Source organism: Pelmatolapia mariae, linkage group LG2 (genome assembly GCF_036321145.2).
Source record: "Pelmatolapia mariae isolate MD_Pm_ZW linkage group LG2, Pm_UMD_F_2, whole genome shotgun sequence".
In the NCBI taxonomy this organism is placed as follows: Eukaryota; Metazoa; Chordata; class Actinopteri; order Cichliformes; family Cichlidae; genus Pelmatolapia; species Pelmatolapia mariae.
Genome location: NC_086228.1, coordinates 25,921,276 through 25,935,123, shown reverse-complemented (window position 1 = coordinate 25,935,123; position 13,848 = coordinate 25,921,276). Strand labels below are relative to the sequence as shown.

General features: G+C 39.3%; 2 protein-coding genes across 2 annotated transcripts; one reads left to right on the top strand and one right to left on the bottom strand.

The window, feature by feature from the left end:
- Positions 1–4,434: 4,434 nt before the first annotated feature.
- si:ch211-175m2.5 (uncharacterized protein LOC568697 homolog) lies at positions 4,435–9,051 on the bottom strand. The gene is made up of 5 exons (XM_063496642.1): positions 8,657–9,051; positions 8,395–8,568; positions 8,216–8,315; positions 6,473–6,603; positions 4,435–6,252 (listed from the first exon to the last, which is right to left on the bottom strand). The coding sequence occupies exons 1-5, from the start codon at positions 8,705–8,707 to the stop codon at positions 5,965–5,967; spliced, it is 744 nt and encodes a 247-aa protein (XP_063352712.1). The 5' UTR covers positions 8,708–9,051; the 3' UTR covers positions 4,435–5,964.
- Positions 9,052–9,315: 264 nt separating this feature from the next.
- Positions 9,316–13,797, top strand: polr2g (RNA polymerase II subunit G). Its single transcript, XM_063496652.1, has 8 exons — positions 9,316–9,462; positions 9,728–9,837; positions 9,983–10,142; positions 11,547–11,597; positions 11,705–11,770; positions 12,017–12,088; positions 13,281–13,314; positions 13,499–13,797. Exons 1-8 carry the CDS (start codon positions 9,451–9,453, stop codon positions 13,510–13,512), a joined length of 519 nt encoding a protein of 172 aa, XP_063352722.1. The 5' UTR covers positions 9,316–9,450; the 3' UTR covers positions 13,513–13,797.
- Positions 13,798–13,848: the final 51 nt, after the last annotated feature.

Here is a 13,848-nt window from a genome sequence, read left to right as displayed (position 1 = left end):
CCATACCAGAATATTGTTTCTCTTTTCCCTAAATGTTGCCAGGCCACCTGCCTGGTCCTCTGATCCAAGGAATCCCAAACACACAATCTCCCTGTCCAGCCAGCACATTTGTTAGATTGGTTAGAGCAATTTCCCTCCATTTTCTTCTGCTTATCTGAGTCAAGGATTTGGGATGGAGTGGTGATATGGGCAGCCAGATGTCATGGAGCGAGAAGCAGGGTACACTCTGGACATGTCACCAATCTGTCACAGGGCCAACACAACTGTACATGCTCACAATATACACCTATGACCAATTTATTATCATCATGCCTATGAGTATACCTAGTTATCAATCTAGCTGAGCAAAAATTTCAAATATAGTAGTCTGCCCAGATCTTGTCAGGTTTCAAGGACAGCAAGAGTGAAGACTGACTTGTATTATTATTTACAATATTCAACGCTGGATTCAACCCTAATCTGAATCTTCAACACTGTGATAACGGAGCCTTAGATCATTAAGATGGAATTGACATCCATGCAATGTTGAAGCCATTATTTTTACAGCACTCGCCTTCATGCCTTGACTTACAGAAATGGCTCTTTCATGCAGACATACATTGTTAAATTACCTGCTGTGAAACAAGCAAGGATACACAAAAGGAGTGAAAGCTTTATTTGAGGTTAGGTAAAGCATCACTGATAATCCTCAGGCATGAAGTAATCTGAGTATGTTGATTATCGGTTTGAAAACACTTCCTCGAGTACTAAAGTAGGAAGCCATGACCAAGCGGCAGCTATGTGTTTTGTTCCATTTTACTGAGTTGGAGTTTCTCATCAGTTGCTCACTGTTCACTCTCAGAGGTGTTACGTGTCTCATTAAACTCTTGCTCTTTCATTTTAGGTGCATAAAATCAATTCCAGATAGCTTCCAGTGAATCCATTTACACCACAACCCTTGATACCTTACTGGATTTCACTCATTAGATTTGATAAGGGAAGGAGAACCTGTGCAGGGAAGTGTATAGTTCCTAAAGGGCCAATATCCATGAACATCATACCACCAGTGGGTGGCCATGCTGCCTGATTACCTATTTTCCTAGTCAAACCAGAACTGATCATCACGTTTTTTATTATTATACATGTCACAATTGTTTAGATGACCGCTTTGCTTAGCCTGTGGTTAATCTGTTAGTGCAAGTAGAGGGAATGTTAACACTTCATATTCGTTCAGATTTTACCCCATTCAGTCGGCTAAATATTTATGTTTAAGTCACAAACCAGCTCAAAATACAGAAAAGGAAAAAAGACCATACAGACAACTGAGAAATGAATTTGAGACAAACAAGGCTCAGTGGTGTAAGGTGAGGCCACTATATCTCAGTCCTACATAAAATCATTAAAAAAAAACAAAGCACAGAAAGAACATCAAGCAGAGTCATTAAAAACCATCACAAATGAACAGATATCTTAGTAATCTGCAGCACACCATGCTTCCATTTAGGCAAGGTTCACATGGGCTTGTTAAAAAAAAAAGCATTTTTAACTGGGTTACTATTAATCTTTGAGCCATTACAAAGGGAAACTTAGTAAGGTCTTTGTTGGAACATATCAAACATGAAACTTGCGCAATGGCTCATTTGATTGCTGTTTTAAATTCCCTCTGACTGCTGCCACACCTTTATCTACGAGTCAGCGACTTCTATCATTGTGATGCGTACAGTGACAGCTGCTACAAAAAGTCTATGAGCTCTATGATCAGGTCTTAGATGTGCAAATTGACTTTTCCATTGCAGCTTTCTTGCATCATGCTTCTGTGCCAAGTTTATTTATTTCTTAAACTAAATCATTTCTTTCAACAACTCAGCAATCTGTTTTCTACACACTGGGCTCTGCTCATAGTGAGTGAAACCAACCCTTGTCTATTAGGAGATTTACAAATGTCGAGGCAAAAATATAACTAAAAGTGGACTCCTAACTCAAGTCAATATACAGCTTCCAAGACTTAATGGGTCCTGCACTTAATCTAAACAACCAAAAGCACTTGCCCTTTTCCTGATGTGTGCCCCAAATGTTCTTTTCTTGATTTATTTATTTATTTATTTAATGTGTGTGCATGTGGAGGCCTGCCGGTGCCCCTCAACTATAACATTTGACTATTAATCACAATTTTGCTAAATAAAAGGATCTGGTTTGCATCATTCACATGACTACCATTAATCAATGCTTGATACAGTGAGCTAGAAAAGCCAATATCACATGAGCATACATTGTCCTTAGGGATGATATCTGCTTCTGATGAAACCAAAATGTAGGTGCATCCATAATTTATTTGCAGTCTTTGGTTATTCATAATATCAGTAAACAATAATATTTCCTTACTTGTAGGCGATGAGTGCAGGGAAGCTAGTAACAGACACAGTAGCCAACTGTTCACACTAAATAACAGCCGTCTCAATGGACAGACTAGATGCACTATTAACCAGGTGTCAGGAATTGGACTGGGGCACTGTTACAATGGCAGGTGGAGTGAGGAAGAAAGGATGATGAATCCAGCCCAGGTCAGGATCTTGCTAACACAAATTTGCACATAAGGAATACTCAAAAAAGGTTAGCCACACAAAAAGAGGAAATGTCAAGCCATCAAGGGCTGTAACAAATAGATGCTCTGTTTTTCCACCACAGCCATTTCTACTTGCTACTTCCCTCCAACCTTTCCACTCTGTTTAGCAGCTGTGTGATGGGTTTGCACGATGAGTCTGTAGGGATTAGACTCCCAGATAAGGGGGCAAGTAGCCAGTTAATGTGAAATTCCATCAAGCCAAATTCATGCAAATGACCCCAGCTGCAAAGGCTTACAGAACAGCCTTACTCTACACACAAGCAGACACACACTCTTTGCTTGACAAAGTATGTGCATATGCAATCCTGCACGTATGCATGCTCAAACGTATTCTTAACAGTAGCCGACACGTTCTTAACGGGAACGATAATGGTCTCATCCTTGTGTCTCTCCATTTGCTAATGTCCCATATGTGCTCACTTGCTAGAAATTAGCTCTTCTGCCTGTCTTCATTCTCTTCACTGCACTGCAAATGGCAAATGTGTCCCTTATGTAGAGATATAGCATCTCGCTTAAAGGAAAAGCGTAAACCTCATTCCTATCATCAGTTTTAGAGTGTTGAAGACAGGACAGAAAGGTTTTGAGCTGCCTTGGAGTTTGAATTTACAAGTGAACTGCACACAGAGTACCAGAACAGCGTAACAAGACCACAGCAACAAAAAGAGCAAATGCTGAATACACAATTTGGATGCAAAAGAAAATCTATTTAAATATTAATTTCAATTAATTTGTCCTACTTTATATTTTTTCGCCCCTTTTCTTCCTTTTCTCCAAGAAGTGCGAAACGTTGGCGAAGCTGTCTGACAACATTGAAAGTTGTGTTAAATAAAAGCAGACAAGTCTGCCTGAACACCCAGTGGAGGAATAAAAGATGAGAAGCAACTTCTTCCATAACTTCCCCTCTCATCTTTCCACTCGCCATGTTGGATGAAGCATAATGCAGTAAAATCTGGAGATTGTTCTCAAAAGGTTGACAGATTAACATGAAATGAAAAAATGACAAATGAATAAGAGGAATCCGTCAGCACAGGAAAATAATTTCACATTACTTGTTTCAATATGGGAATATATTGAAGAATTTATCAAATATGCCTAAAGTAAGTGGAGAGATACAACTTCACACCAAGAAAGCCTTACTGTGCAAATCATGATCAATGCAATGTCTAATATCTGTTTGATTCACGGTTTGTCTGCATTTATGTAATTGCCTAAGTGGTCTCGAGTGCCTCATGCTGTAAATCTGGACCCTTTGGACCCCGTCTGGAAACATCTAAGTTATGTTTCATAAATGTTGTCTACTTTGCTTTTTTCCACCTTTGTTTCCACATAACCCCCAACCTCAATTTTCTTTTTCCTTCTGCTCTTTATCATACCCCATTTGATATGTGTGTCGTGCTTTGTTTTATCTCCCTCTGGAGAATAAAGACACTGTGGCAGGCCTGCAGACTCTCCATACAGCTGCCATATAAAACCTTGATTCCTCCACCAAAGTACAGACTACAACAGGAAATGGTTAAAGCCTTCATTTTGAAGGCTTTTATCTTTATGTGCTCAAGCTCAACAAACCGCGCATTTAAAATTGTATCTTATTCTATTCTAATTACAACATGAATGGTGCAGGGCAGCCTCAGATTACTTGTCTTGTCAAGAGACTGTTTTCTCATTTTAACAGTCATAGGACACATGGGGGTCATAAAGGTTGGTGCTTAATGTGAACCTGTAATAGTACATGAGCCATATGACACTTTATCAAATCAATAGGTCTCCCAGGACAGACACAGGGAGAAAACTATCTATGAAATGACCTTTGCTAACATCAGGTGATTCTGTTTCAAATGGTTTAATGACACATCATCTTCTTGCACAGGGATTAAATTTAAATGTGTATATACATAAATAATCCCATTATGCTACAATAAGGATCTGCTCTGGTTGACTTTCAGGGTGTTCATGATACAGAAACTATATTTGTAATTCTTTCCTGTAAGCTTTACACACTATCTCATGTCCCCTGGTGTGAAGATCACCTAAATATTCAAGTGAGCAGGGAAGTTTTTAATGCATGAGGAGAGGAAAAAAAAAAAAAAGAGCAAATCTTCAGGTGATGCCTGGAGTCATGTTTGACTTTATCACTTTTGATAGCAGAAAGTAAACTTTCAGAGGAAATGCTGGGTATTATACAGAAGTGAGACACTCCAACAGATAAGAGTTACACTGGGAAAAGGGATCGCATGATTGCAGCATTAAAAAAAAAAAAATAATAATAATAATAAAAAAAAAAAAATCAAAAAAAAAAATCTTGGAGATAATTTTCAGCAACATTTTGAATAAGCAGTACAGGCTTTATCTAAAGCTCTTCTTTGTAGGTTTTATATGCCCATCTTTCACATATGGAATTATTAATGAGTCAGAGGTTACATATAGAAGACTGTAGTGTAAATTCCAATAGGTTCATGAATGCAGCGCCATCTGGTGGTGATAGGAAGCACTTTTCCAAGACTAGGGAATTTCTGTTGACAGTGACAAAGGTGAGACATATGCAAGTAAAGCCCCATCTTTCACTTGTACACAGAAATGATTGAAAATACAAGCTCACATAATATCAAGAACTTCATCCCACAGACAGTGTGAAACTGAGGAAATGCAATTTTCCATTTAAACGTTAAAATAAGATCAGTAACACACAGAAAAGTCAGTTTCATGACATTTTTTTGCCATAGGAAGGGACTCGAAATTGGTTCAAAGTTATCCAATACTTCAGAACTGTATGGCTCTGTGTCCAGTTACTTGTGTATCCTGGTATGCTTTTCGTGTACATTGCAAAAAACAATGACATGGCAGTGGAGGCTATTAAGGCCTGAGCCAAATAAGCTTTCTTACTTTACACACTGGTCAGATTCAAAGATAAGATGTGTTAACTGCAGAAAACAAAACAAAGGGCTACTTCTTAACCCCTCTATTAACCACAACTTAGTGAGTCACGAGAGAATCGGAATAAATCTTAACATAACTATTCCTACAAGCCCCATTTAGATGCCTGCACTGCATAACTTGATTTTGGCACAAAAAAAAAAAAAAAAAAAAAAAACCAAAACAAACAAAACTAGAAACAAACAAACAAACAGGCTCAGTAAAGCTACTTAAATCTCAATTCTACACTCCTGACCTTCAGACTAATTTCAGTGTCAATTTATTTGCCTTTAGCGTGTACACCTGTAGAACGGCTATCACACCTCATTAAACCACACTTCAAATATCAACAGTCATATGTTGATACAATATAAAAGAATTTTCCTTCACCATGAACAGTTTAACATCACATACAGCATTTGACCTGAGACAATCTGTAACATCTCCCTTTCTCAGTTGCCGTCGCCCACCTTGTCCTTGCTCTTGTCCCGTGGTATACGGCCCAGGTTAAAAAATTCCAGGTTTGGCCTCATGTCTGTGAGATGGGCGAGCCTATTAGACATGGCAAAGAAAGCAGCAATGGCGGCTATATCCCAGGCGTCCTCGCGGTCAAAGCCCGCTTCCTCCAGAGATTTAAAGTGCTGCTCTGTGATGGTGTCGCAGCGACACACGGCCATGGCAAAGTCCAGCATGGCACGCTCCCGAGGGGCCAGGTCAGCATTTTCATAGTTCACAATGACCTGGGGGAAAACAGAGCACCAATTAGACCTAAAAGTGTGTTTTGCTGATTTATGGCAATTAAGAAAAACCAAACAGGAAGGCCACATGCAAACAGCATCTGTATTAGAAAGTAAGAGATGTGACAGGTAGCCTAGTTTTAATGTCGCACACCACATAATGAGTGTATATACAAAATACCTTAAAACACCTTTGTTATAATTACTGGATTTAAGATTCTACCTGATCACAAAGTGTGGGGTTCTTTGAGTAGATGCGATGCAGAGCACTGTGGGATACCACACAGTACAGACACCTGTTGTGGATACTGGTTGCCACTACAATCAGCTCACGATCTGCCTTGGTTAATCTACCTGCAAAACAATAGACACTTAAAACTATCGGAAAAATACTGAGTCAAAATTACATTTGCTGCATTTAAGGAAAAGGTGCAAACACTTCTCATAAAAGAACTTAATCTCACAAACATGTTCAAATAACAATCCAGTCCGGTACTAAAAGACTGAAGTGAACCTGATCTAGTTAAAGTTTTACCAATAAATCAGTACACCTGGTACTTGGACACCTGAACAATCTTAGGTGCAATCTCAACTCTGTTTAGAATTAAAGCCAATCTGCTAGACTCTCAGGCTGTGGTGCATTGTTCAGGACAGATTTTATTTTAGATGTACAGACTTGCAGACAAAAGGCTAATACAAATATGCCTACACCCGGAAAAGTTAATTTACATTGTAGCAACAAACTAGCCAAACAATGAAAATGGCAGCGATTGTTAATATTAAAGTGCTGGAATGAGCCATTTCCCACATTGCATCTAGTTTACGTCCCATCTTGAAGGCTTCTTATTAAAAGAGAATTTTTAACTTTCTGTGAAACATAATTTGGGCCGCTGTCCCATTTCTAAGCTACTGAACACATTTCTTTTGGACAAACAGTGACTCACAGGTTACACATTACCAAAATGATCTGAAATGAAAATAAACACAACTGAATTTTAAAAGTTAAGAAAAACAAAACAACCCCTGTTACAGGAATACTCCACAAATATATTGCAGTTATGATTTCATCATCAATCCTCTACAGTGCACGCAAGTATGAAAAGAGCTCATTTTTACGTGCGTTGGATACATCCATTCATACTAGGCAATATGATGCATTCTTTTTAAAGGTAGCTGCTAAGCCTGCATACCAAATCTGCAGCTCTCCTTACTTTTAAAAAGCAAGGCTGGTGCACACACACAAATGATGGCTTATGGATTCATTGAACCCAGAATGCTATAGATATCCTGCAATGTGACAGGATTTACATGTGTAGTTTTGCAAGGGATGCAGGTTTTGAATTTTAGAAATGATTTTCTGAAAGGAACAATTCAGAAACAGGTCTAAACTACATGGAGTCAGGAAATCTAACATCCATCCATCCACACTTTGGCCAATTTAGACTCACCAATTAACCTAACCTCACTAAAAGGGCGTCTTTGAAGCCCGAGTACCCAGAAAGAACATCCAAACAGAAAGGCCCTGGACCTCCTTGCTGTGAGGTGACGTGCTAACCACCACACCACTGTACTGTACTGCCTGTAAGTAACACACACACACACACACACACACACACACACACACACACACACACACACACACACACACACACACACACACACACACACACACACACACACACACACACACACACACACACACACACAATCCCAGAAAATATAAAACCCAAACAAGACAACAAACTCCAAAGACTTTCTCATCCCTACTGAAACCACTAAAAAAGCAAATTGTGTCACCATGGTTCATGTCGTTCTGGGTGTTGTTTCTCAGTGGGAAGAGTGGGGCCATTATTGAAGTGTGTGCACCTTCTGGGGCCTAACGTTTCCCAGAGATTGTCCATGCGATTGAATCTCAGACAAAAACGCGCCTGCTGCTAAAACAAAGACATACAACACACAAGCACACCTGTGTCCTTGTTCATCAGTTCGTTGTAGTATGCAAAGAAGGCTCTGAACTCTGCCGGCCTGTGAGACAACACTTTGAAGACATTGGGCAAAAATCCTCCCTGTAAGGAAATACAGGTTTAATGGGGAGCAGAATCAAGTTCAGCAGACTTAAAGACCTTGAACGCCTCATATGTAAACCTTTGATTCCACTTCCTCCATAAGCTCCACTATATCATACGGCAGATCTTTCTTGTAAGGAATTGGGTATCGGCTGATTTTCTCTGGTGGAGAGCCACTGGAGGAAGATCTGGTGCCCATCGCTGCTGCTACCGCCCCCTTCCCCCGTAACAAGCAACCTGAACGCAGAGACACCTGCAGGGAGGACAGCGCAGTCACATAAAACCACCCATAAAGTGCGCTGGAGATAGCCTACAAAGTGGAAAAGTATGGAACAACTTACAAGCTGTGTCAGAGGAGGGCGGAACAGCTTCGAGACGAGGTTACTCGCCATGTCAGTCAGCAGAAACTGGAGGCTGGTGTGAGATTAAGCTGATCGTCAGTCAGCTACTGCTGTATCCAGGCGGAGTGGTTTTCAAGGAAGTCAGACTAATTCTTAAGAGGCACAAAGTTAGAGCTAATGTCGCTAAGTTAAGCAGGGATATTTACTTATCCAGCTTTCAGTCACCTATTCGACTCCACAGTGCGTCACATTACACAATAACTGAAGCAGTGTTTACCATTAATCAGCCATCGTGTTAGCAAATATCTCGTTTTTGCTTCGTTTATATGTCAGATGTTAACAGTCTCGCGGAAAACAAACCAATCAAAACCCAGTATGGAGGCACGCCTGCTGCACGTCCACACCCTCACGCACTAGTCCTCCTCACCGACAGGGGTCAGTCTGTGACTGGATTGAAAAGTTTAGCCTGATTGCTGTGGGTCGTTTAAATAGTTAATTAAGCGATGCTTAGATAAGGCAGATAAAATATTTAAATTGTTATTAATATTTATTGTTTAACTTCACTTGTGATTATTACAGGTGACTTTCGTGTCTACCAAAATTAGTGAAGAAAAGCGACACGCTCCTGAGAGACAGAACTGAGGGCAATAACGTCCCAACATCGACCTCTGACTCGGAAGTGACTTTGTTCGGAACAAACGAGCGGCTGGTTTTCATTCAATACACGAAAAAACATATTTTAGAAAATATAATAAAACGATTTTTGAGTTGGGACTAAACGTAAACAGACCGAAATGTTTTACCATGTAAGTATTTGTATTGCTCTCTGTATATAATCGCTAACGGCAGTCTGGTTCTGTTGTTGATAAGAGTTTGGCTGGCGTGCTTGTAGCTACTGTAGCTTTGTAAAACTTTATCATATACCCTTAAAAGCTGTTATCACTGTTGCGCTTTTATAGCCGTGTGGAGATGCTACAAGTGTTTTTTCTCTTGTTTTTGAACGGCAGCAGAATAGCTTGAGCAGTGACGTTGTCCACGGCAAGCTAATTTACAAAAGCCTTGTTTTCACAGATTTCTTTGGAGCACGAAATCTTACTACATCCGAGATATTTTGGTCCGAATCTGCTGAACACCGTGAAGCAGAAGCTCTTCACAGAGGTCGAGGGGACCTGCACTGGCAAGTGAGTGACTCTTGTGTTTGACTTAAAAATAGTTTAAAACAAAGGCTAAAAAGAGGTTGAAATTTGACCAGTGGCTTCTGGAAAACTGGGCCACAGATGGAGGTTGTTTTGCAATTTAAATAATTTGTTTAATTCTGTCTTGCAGATATGGCTTCGTCATTGCAGTTACCACCATTGACAACATCGGAGCTGGCGTAATCCAACCAGGCAGAGGTTTTGTCCTCTATCCAGTCAAATACAAGGCCATTGTCTTCCGTCCGTTTAAAGGAGAAGTTGTGGATGCAGTGGTCACTCAGGTTAACAAGGTGAGGGGCAGGTTTAGAGTCTTAAAACCCTAACACAGTTTTCATACCATGCTGTAGGAAAGTAATTGTCCCCTCTCTGATTTCTTTTTGCATATTTGATGATCATCAAAAAAAAAAATTACATCAGAGAGAGGTTTAATATTTAACTTTAGTAAATACAAAATGCAGTTTTAAATGAATTCATTTATTAAAGGGGAAAAAAGCTATCCAAAACCTAGTTGGCCCTGTGTGTTTCACTAGAGAGACTCAAGAGGAGCTTCTATCCCCAAGCCATCCGGGCCCTAAACCAACCCCCCCCACACACACACACACACCCGCCCTCTCACATCATCTATAACTGACTGAGACAGGACTCTCTTCCAGACACTCTAAACCCAGGCACAATGTACATTTCAAATTCCTTTAACTTTAAATATGTTTATATTGTCTATTCTGTAAAATAGTCAGATGTCTATACACATGTCGAGGAGCGTGTCAGGATACATTTCACTGTGTGTTATACTTGTATAACTATGCATGTGACAAATAAAGAACCTTGAACCTTGAACCCAGGGCTGATCACTGTCAAACCTGTTGACTCAAGAACTCACTTAACTTGTTGGGGATTTCTATGTTTGTTTGTTTTTTACCTTACAATATAAAGCGCCTTGAGGCAACTGTGGCACTAGATAAATAAAAATGAATTGAATTGAAGTAGGACTGGTCTGACAAAGTGATGTAGGCTAAAAGATCTCAAAAAGCAACACACTAAAGAAACTCAAGAACAGATGAGAAACAAAGTCATTGACACATGTCAGTCTGGGAAGGGTTACAAAGCCATTTCTAAAGTTTTGGGACTCCACTGAACAACAGTGAGAGCGTTTAACTACAAATGGAAAAATGCATTCAGCTGTCTGTGCATTGAGGCTCTCTGTGACTTGGGTTATGCAGCAGGACAATGAGTCAAAACAAGTATACCTCTGGATGGTTAAAAAGCTAAAATGAAAGTTTTGGAGTGGCATAGTGAAAGTCTGGACTTAATTCAGATTGATATGCTTTGGCATCACCTTAAACAGGCCATTCATGATTGAAAACCCTCTAATGTGGCTAAATTCAAAACAATTCCAGAAAGAGAATTGGGCCAAAATTCCTCCACAGAGATGTAAAACATTGCAAATGCAATGGTGGCACGAAAAGTTATTAGGTTTAGGGGGAAGTTACTTTTTTACACCGTGTATTCCATCCATCCTATAAGATGTAGAAATATAAAAAAAATTGTACTTCTGAATTTTCTGAATCATTTTAACAGCCAAAGTGTTAAACTAAATGTGTCCAGTTTTAAGAATGAAGTCATGAATTGCTGAAAAAGAATAGTGTTCTGTCTTCCTTTTGAAATGTTTCTAAATATGTCTGTAATTCTTACAGGTCGGATTGTTCACAGAAATAGGTCCTATGTCCTGCTTCATCTCTCGCCACGTGAGTCAGCAAGATATTTACAATTGTGTTTAATTACTTGTCATTTAGTGCACTTTGCAGTGTTTATGTTGTTTGTAATTCAATCTCATGATACATTTCTTTTGCAGTCGATCCCCTCAGAAATGGAATTTGACCCCAATTCTAATCCACCCTGTTATAAGACAGTAGATGAGGTATTGTTTCATTGTTATTTAACATTTCTTAAGTTGAAACAATAATTGTGTTACAGAAACATGTATTAAAATACATTTCTCTTCTTTGCCTTTATTGGCTTTTAAAATAAAGTTAAAACATTATTATTATTATGTGTTAAAAAAAGTTTTCAGCAAACTCAGACGTGTGATCACATTATAGTGAAGATAAAGGTTAAAACACAAGTGTCAGTTTTGCATTTAAGGATGTTTCTTCCTCTTATTAAGGACATTGTAATCCAGCAAGATGATGAGATCCGACTGAAGATTGTGGGAACCAGAGTGGATAAGAATGACATTGTAAGTGTTCTTATTTTTTGAAGAACTACTTCACCCCAAGTTTGTTACTCTTCTTTAGTTAAGTACCTTATGTAGACTTAAGCACGAGTTAATTTCCTAGAAATATAAAAGATGTTCATAGTTACGGGCTCTGAAAAGTTAAGGCAGTGCAGAAGTGCCTTACACCTAGTTTTGGTCACAGGATTGATTGTGCCACGGCCAACCCATAGTTTATGACAGGGTTGTGGCTCTTCTCCTGAATTATATGTCTCACCTCAGCATCAGTGCTGGTGTGGAAATGGGAGAAATCGAAACAGAAAGCAAAGCGATCGCTCAGTCTTCTCCAGAAAGTTTTGCTTTTTTCCAACTCTTCCAGCATCTCCCTCTCTGTAATTGGGAAATCTCTGAGCTCCTGCACTAATATATTATTAAAATGGTGGTAAGGACTGACCTGCTTTTACCCTTGTGTCTTCAACCTGGGCTGCACAGGCTATGCCACGTGTGCCAGGTTACAAAAATCACACCTGGTTTATCAGGGCCAGTGTAATGTGTAGTTGATGGCACTGCAATTGCAACTTTTTGCGTGTTTATTTCATTACAGACAAGCGTACATCCAGTGCAAAAATACCAACTGCATGTTGCAGGATGTGGATAACGCTGTGTGTTGGTTGAATGCTGATTGGTTGACAAGTGGGCCAAAATAGGGAAGAGAGCGACCACAGAGTTCTCCACAAATAGGAGAAGTGTGGGGAAAAAACCCCTCAAAATGTCACAGATTTTAAAAGTACAGCATTAAAAGTACAGACAGTAGCTGCAGTGGACACTTTTCATTGTCTCTAGAACTCGGTTTCACTTCCTCTCGTACGTTAATTTGGTCCAACTGGCTGATGGCTCATCAACAGCGCAGGCAAGAGTTGCCCATAGACGGGTTGCACCACCCACTTTGTACTCTGTCTCCATCAACAGCAGATATTCTTTGCCAGTCGATGTGCTGTCTGCAAACTGCCAGCGCGCTACAACTGTCTTTGTTCAGGGCATACTTATTAAAGTGTATGGTTCAACAGTCAGATCACTTGTCACATCCAGTTTACAGACGCCAAGACGGTAATAGTGAAAAATCTCAGCTCAACACATCAATGTGGGATGCCATTGTGCCTTCATCGATCTTTTATACTGTAGACTAAATTAAAACAAAGTTTTCCTTGTTTTTCAGTTTGCCATTGGATCTCTCATGGATGATTATCTGGGTAAGTTATTAGACCACAGTACATTGTCAGATGTGTCATAGATCTGCTTTCTGTTGTTGTTGGTTTAGTTTGGTTATGATCATTTGCACATAAAAACAACATGAACAAACAAACATAATGGTGTATGTTTTTTTTTTTTTTTTTTTAAAACAACATAAAACTTACCATCTGTATTTTGTTTCAGGTCTTGTGAGCTGATTTTCTTCTGAGGAGCACGAAACAGTGGGCCTTTATTGCATTGTATCTCAGTTTGTCTGTCTTATAATTACTATTTTTCTACTGTTCTGGTATAGAGATGGGGGCCAAGCCCTATAGGCACATCATGTTATTATGCTGTACAGCCTACATTTTTTTTATGGAAATGTTGTAAGAGTGTTAACAAATTTACTTAAAAATTGCTAGCAAATAGAAGTATCCATATTAGTAGTGTTTATGTTATTTTGAATGCCCATCATTCCTACATATTTTTTGCTTTTGCGTGTGCTGTAATAAAAATATTTAATTTGTTCTTACATCCTTGTCAGTGTATGATTA

Coding starts and splice junctions, on each gene's coding strand:
- si:ch211-175m2.5 (XM_063496642.1), bottom strand. CDS start 8,707: ATGGCGAGTAACCTCGTCTCGAAGCTGTTCCGCCCTCCTCTGACACAG. Junction 8,569..8,656: donor GCCCTCCTCTGACACAGCTT/GTAAGTTGTTCC, acceptor TCCTCCCTGCAG/GTGTCTCTGCGTTCAGGTTG. Junction 6,253..6,472: donor ACCCCACACTTTGTGATCAG/GTAGAATCTTAA, acceptor GTTTTCCCCCAG/GTCATTGTGAACTATGAAAA.
- polr2g (XM_063496652.1), top strand. Junction 9,838..9,982: donor GAGGGGACCTGCACTGGCAA/GTGAGTGACTCT, acceptor TCTGTCTTGCAG/ATATGGCTTCGTCATTGCAG. Junction 11,598..11,704: donor CCTGCTTCATCTCTCGCCAC/GTGAGTCAGCAA, acceptor TTTCTTTTGCAG/TCGATCCCCTCAGAAATGGA.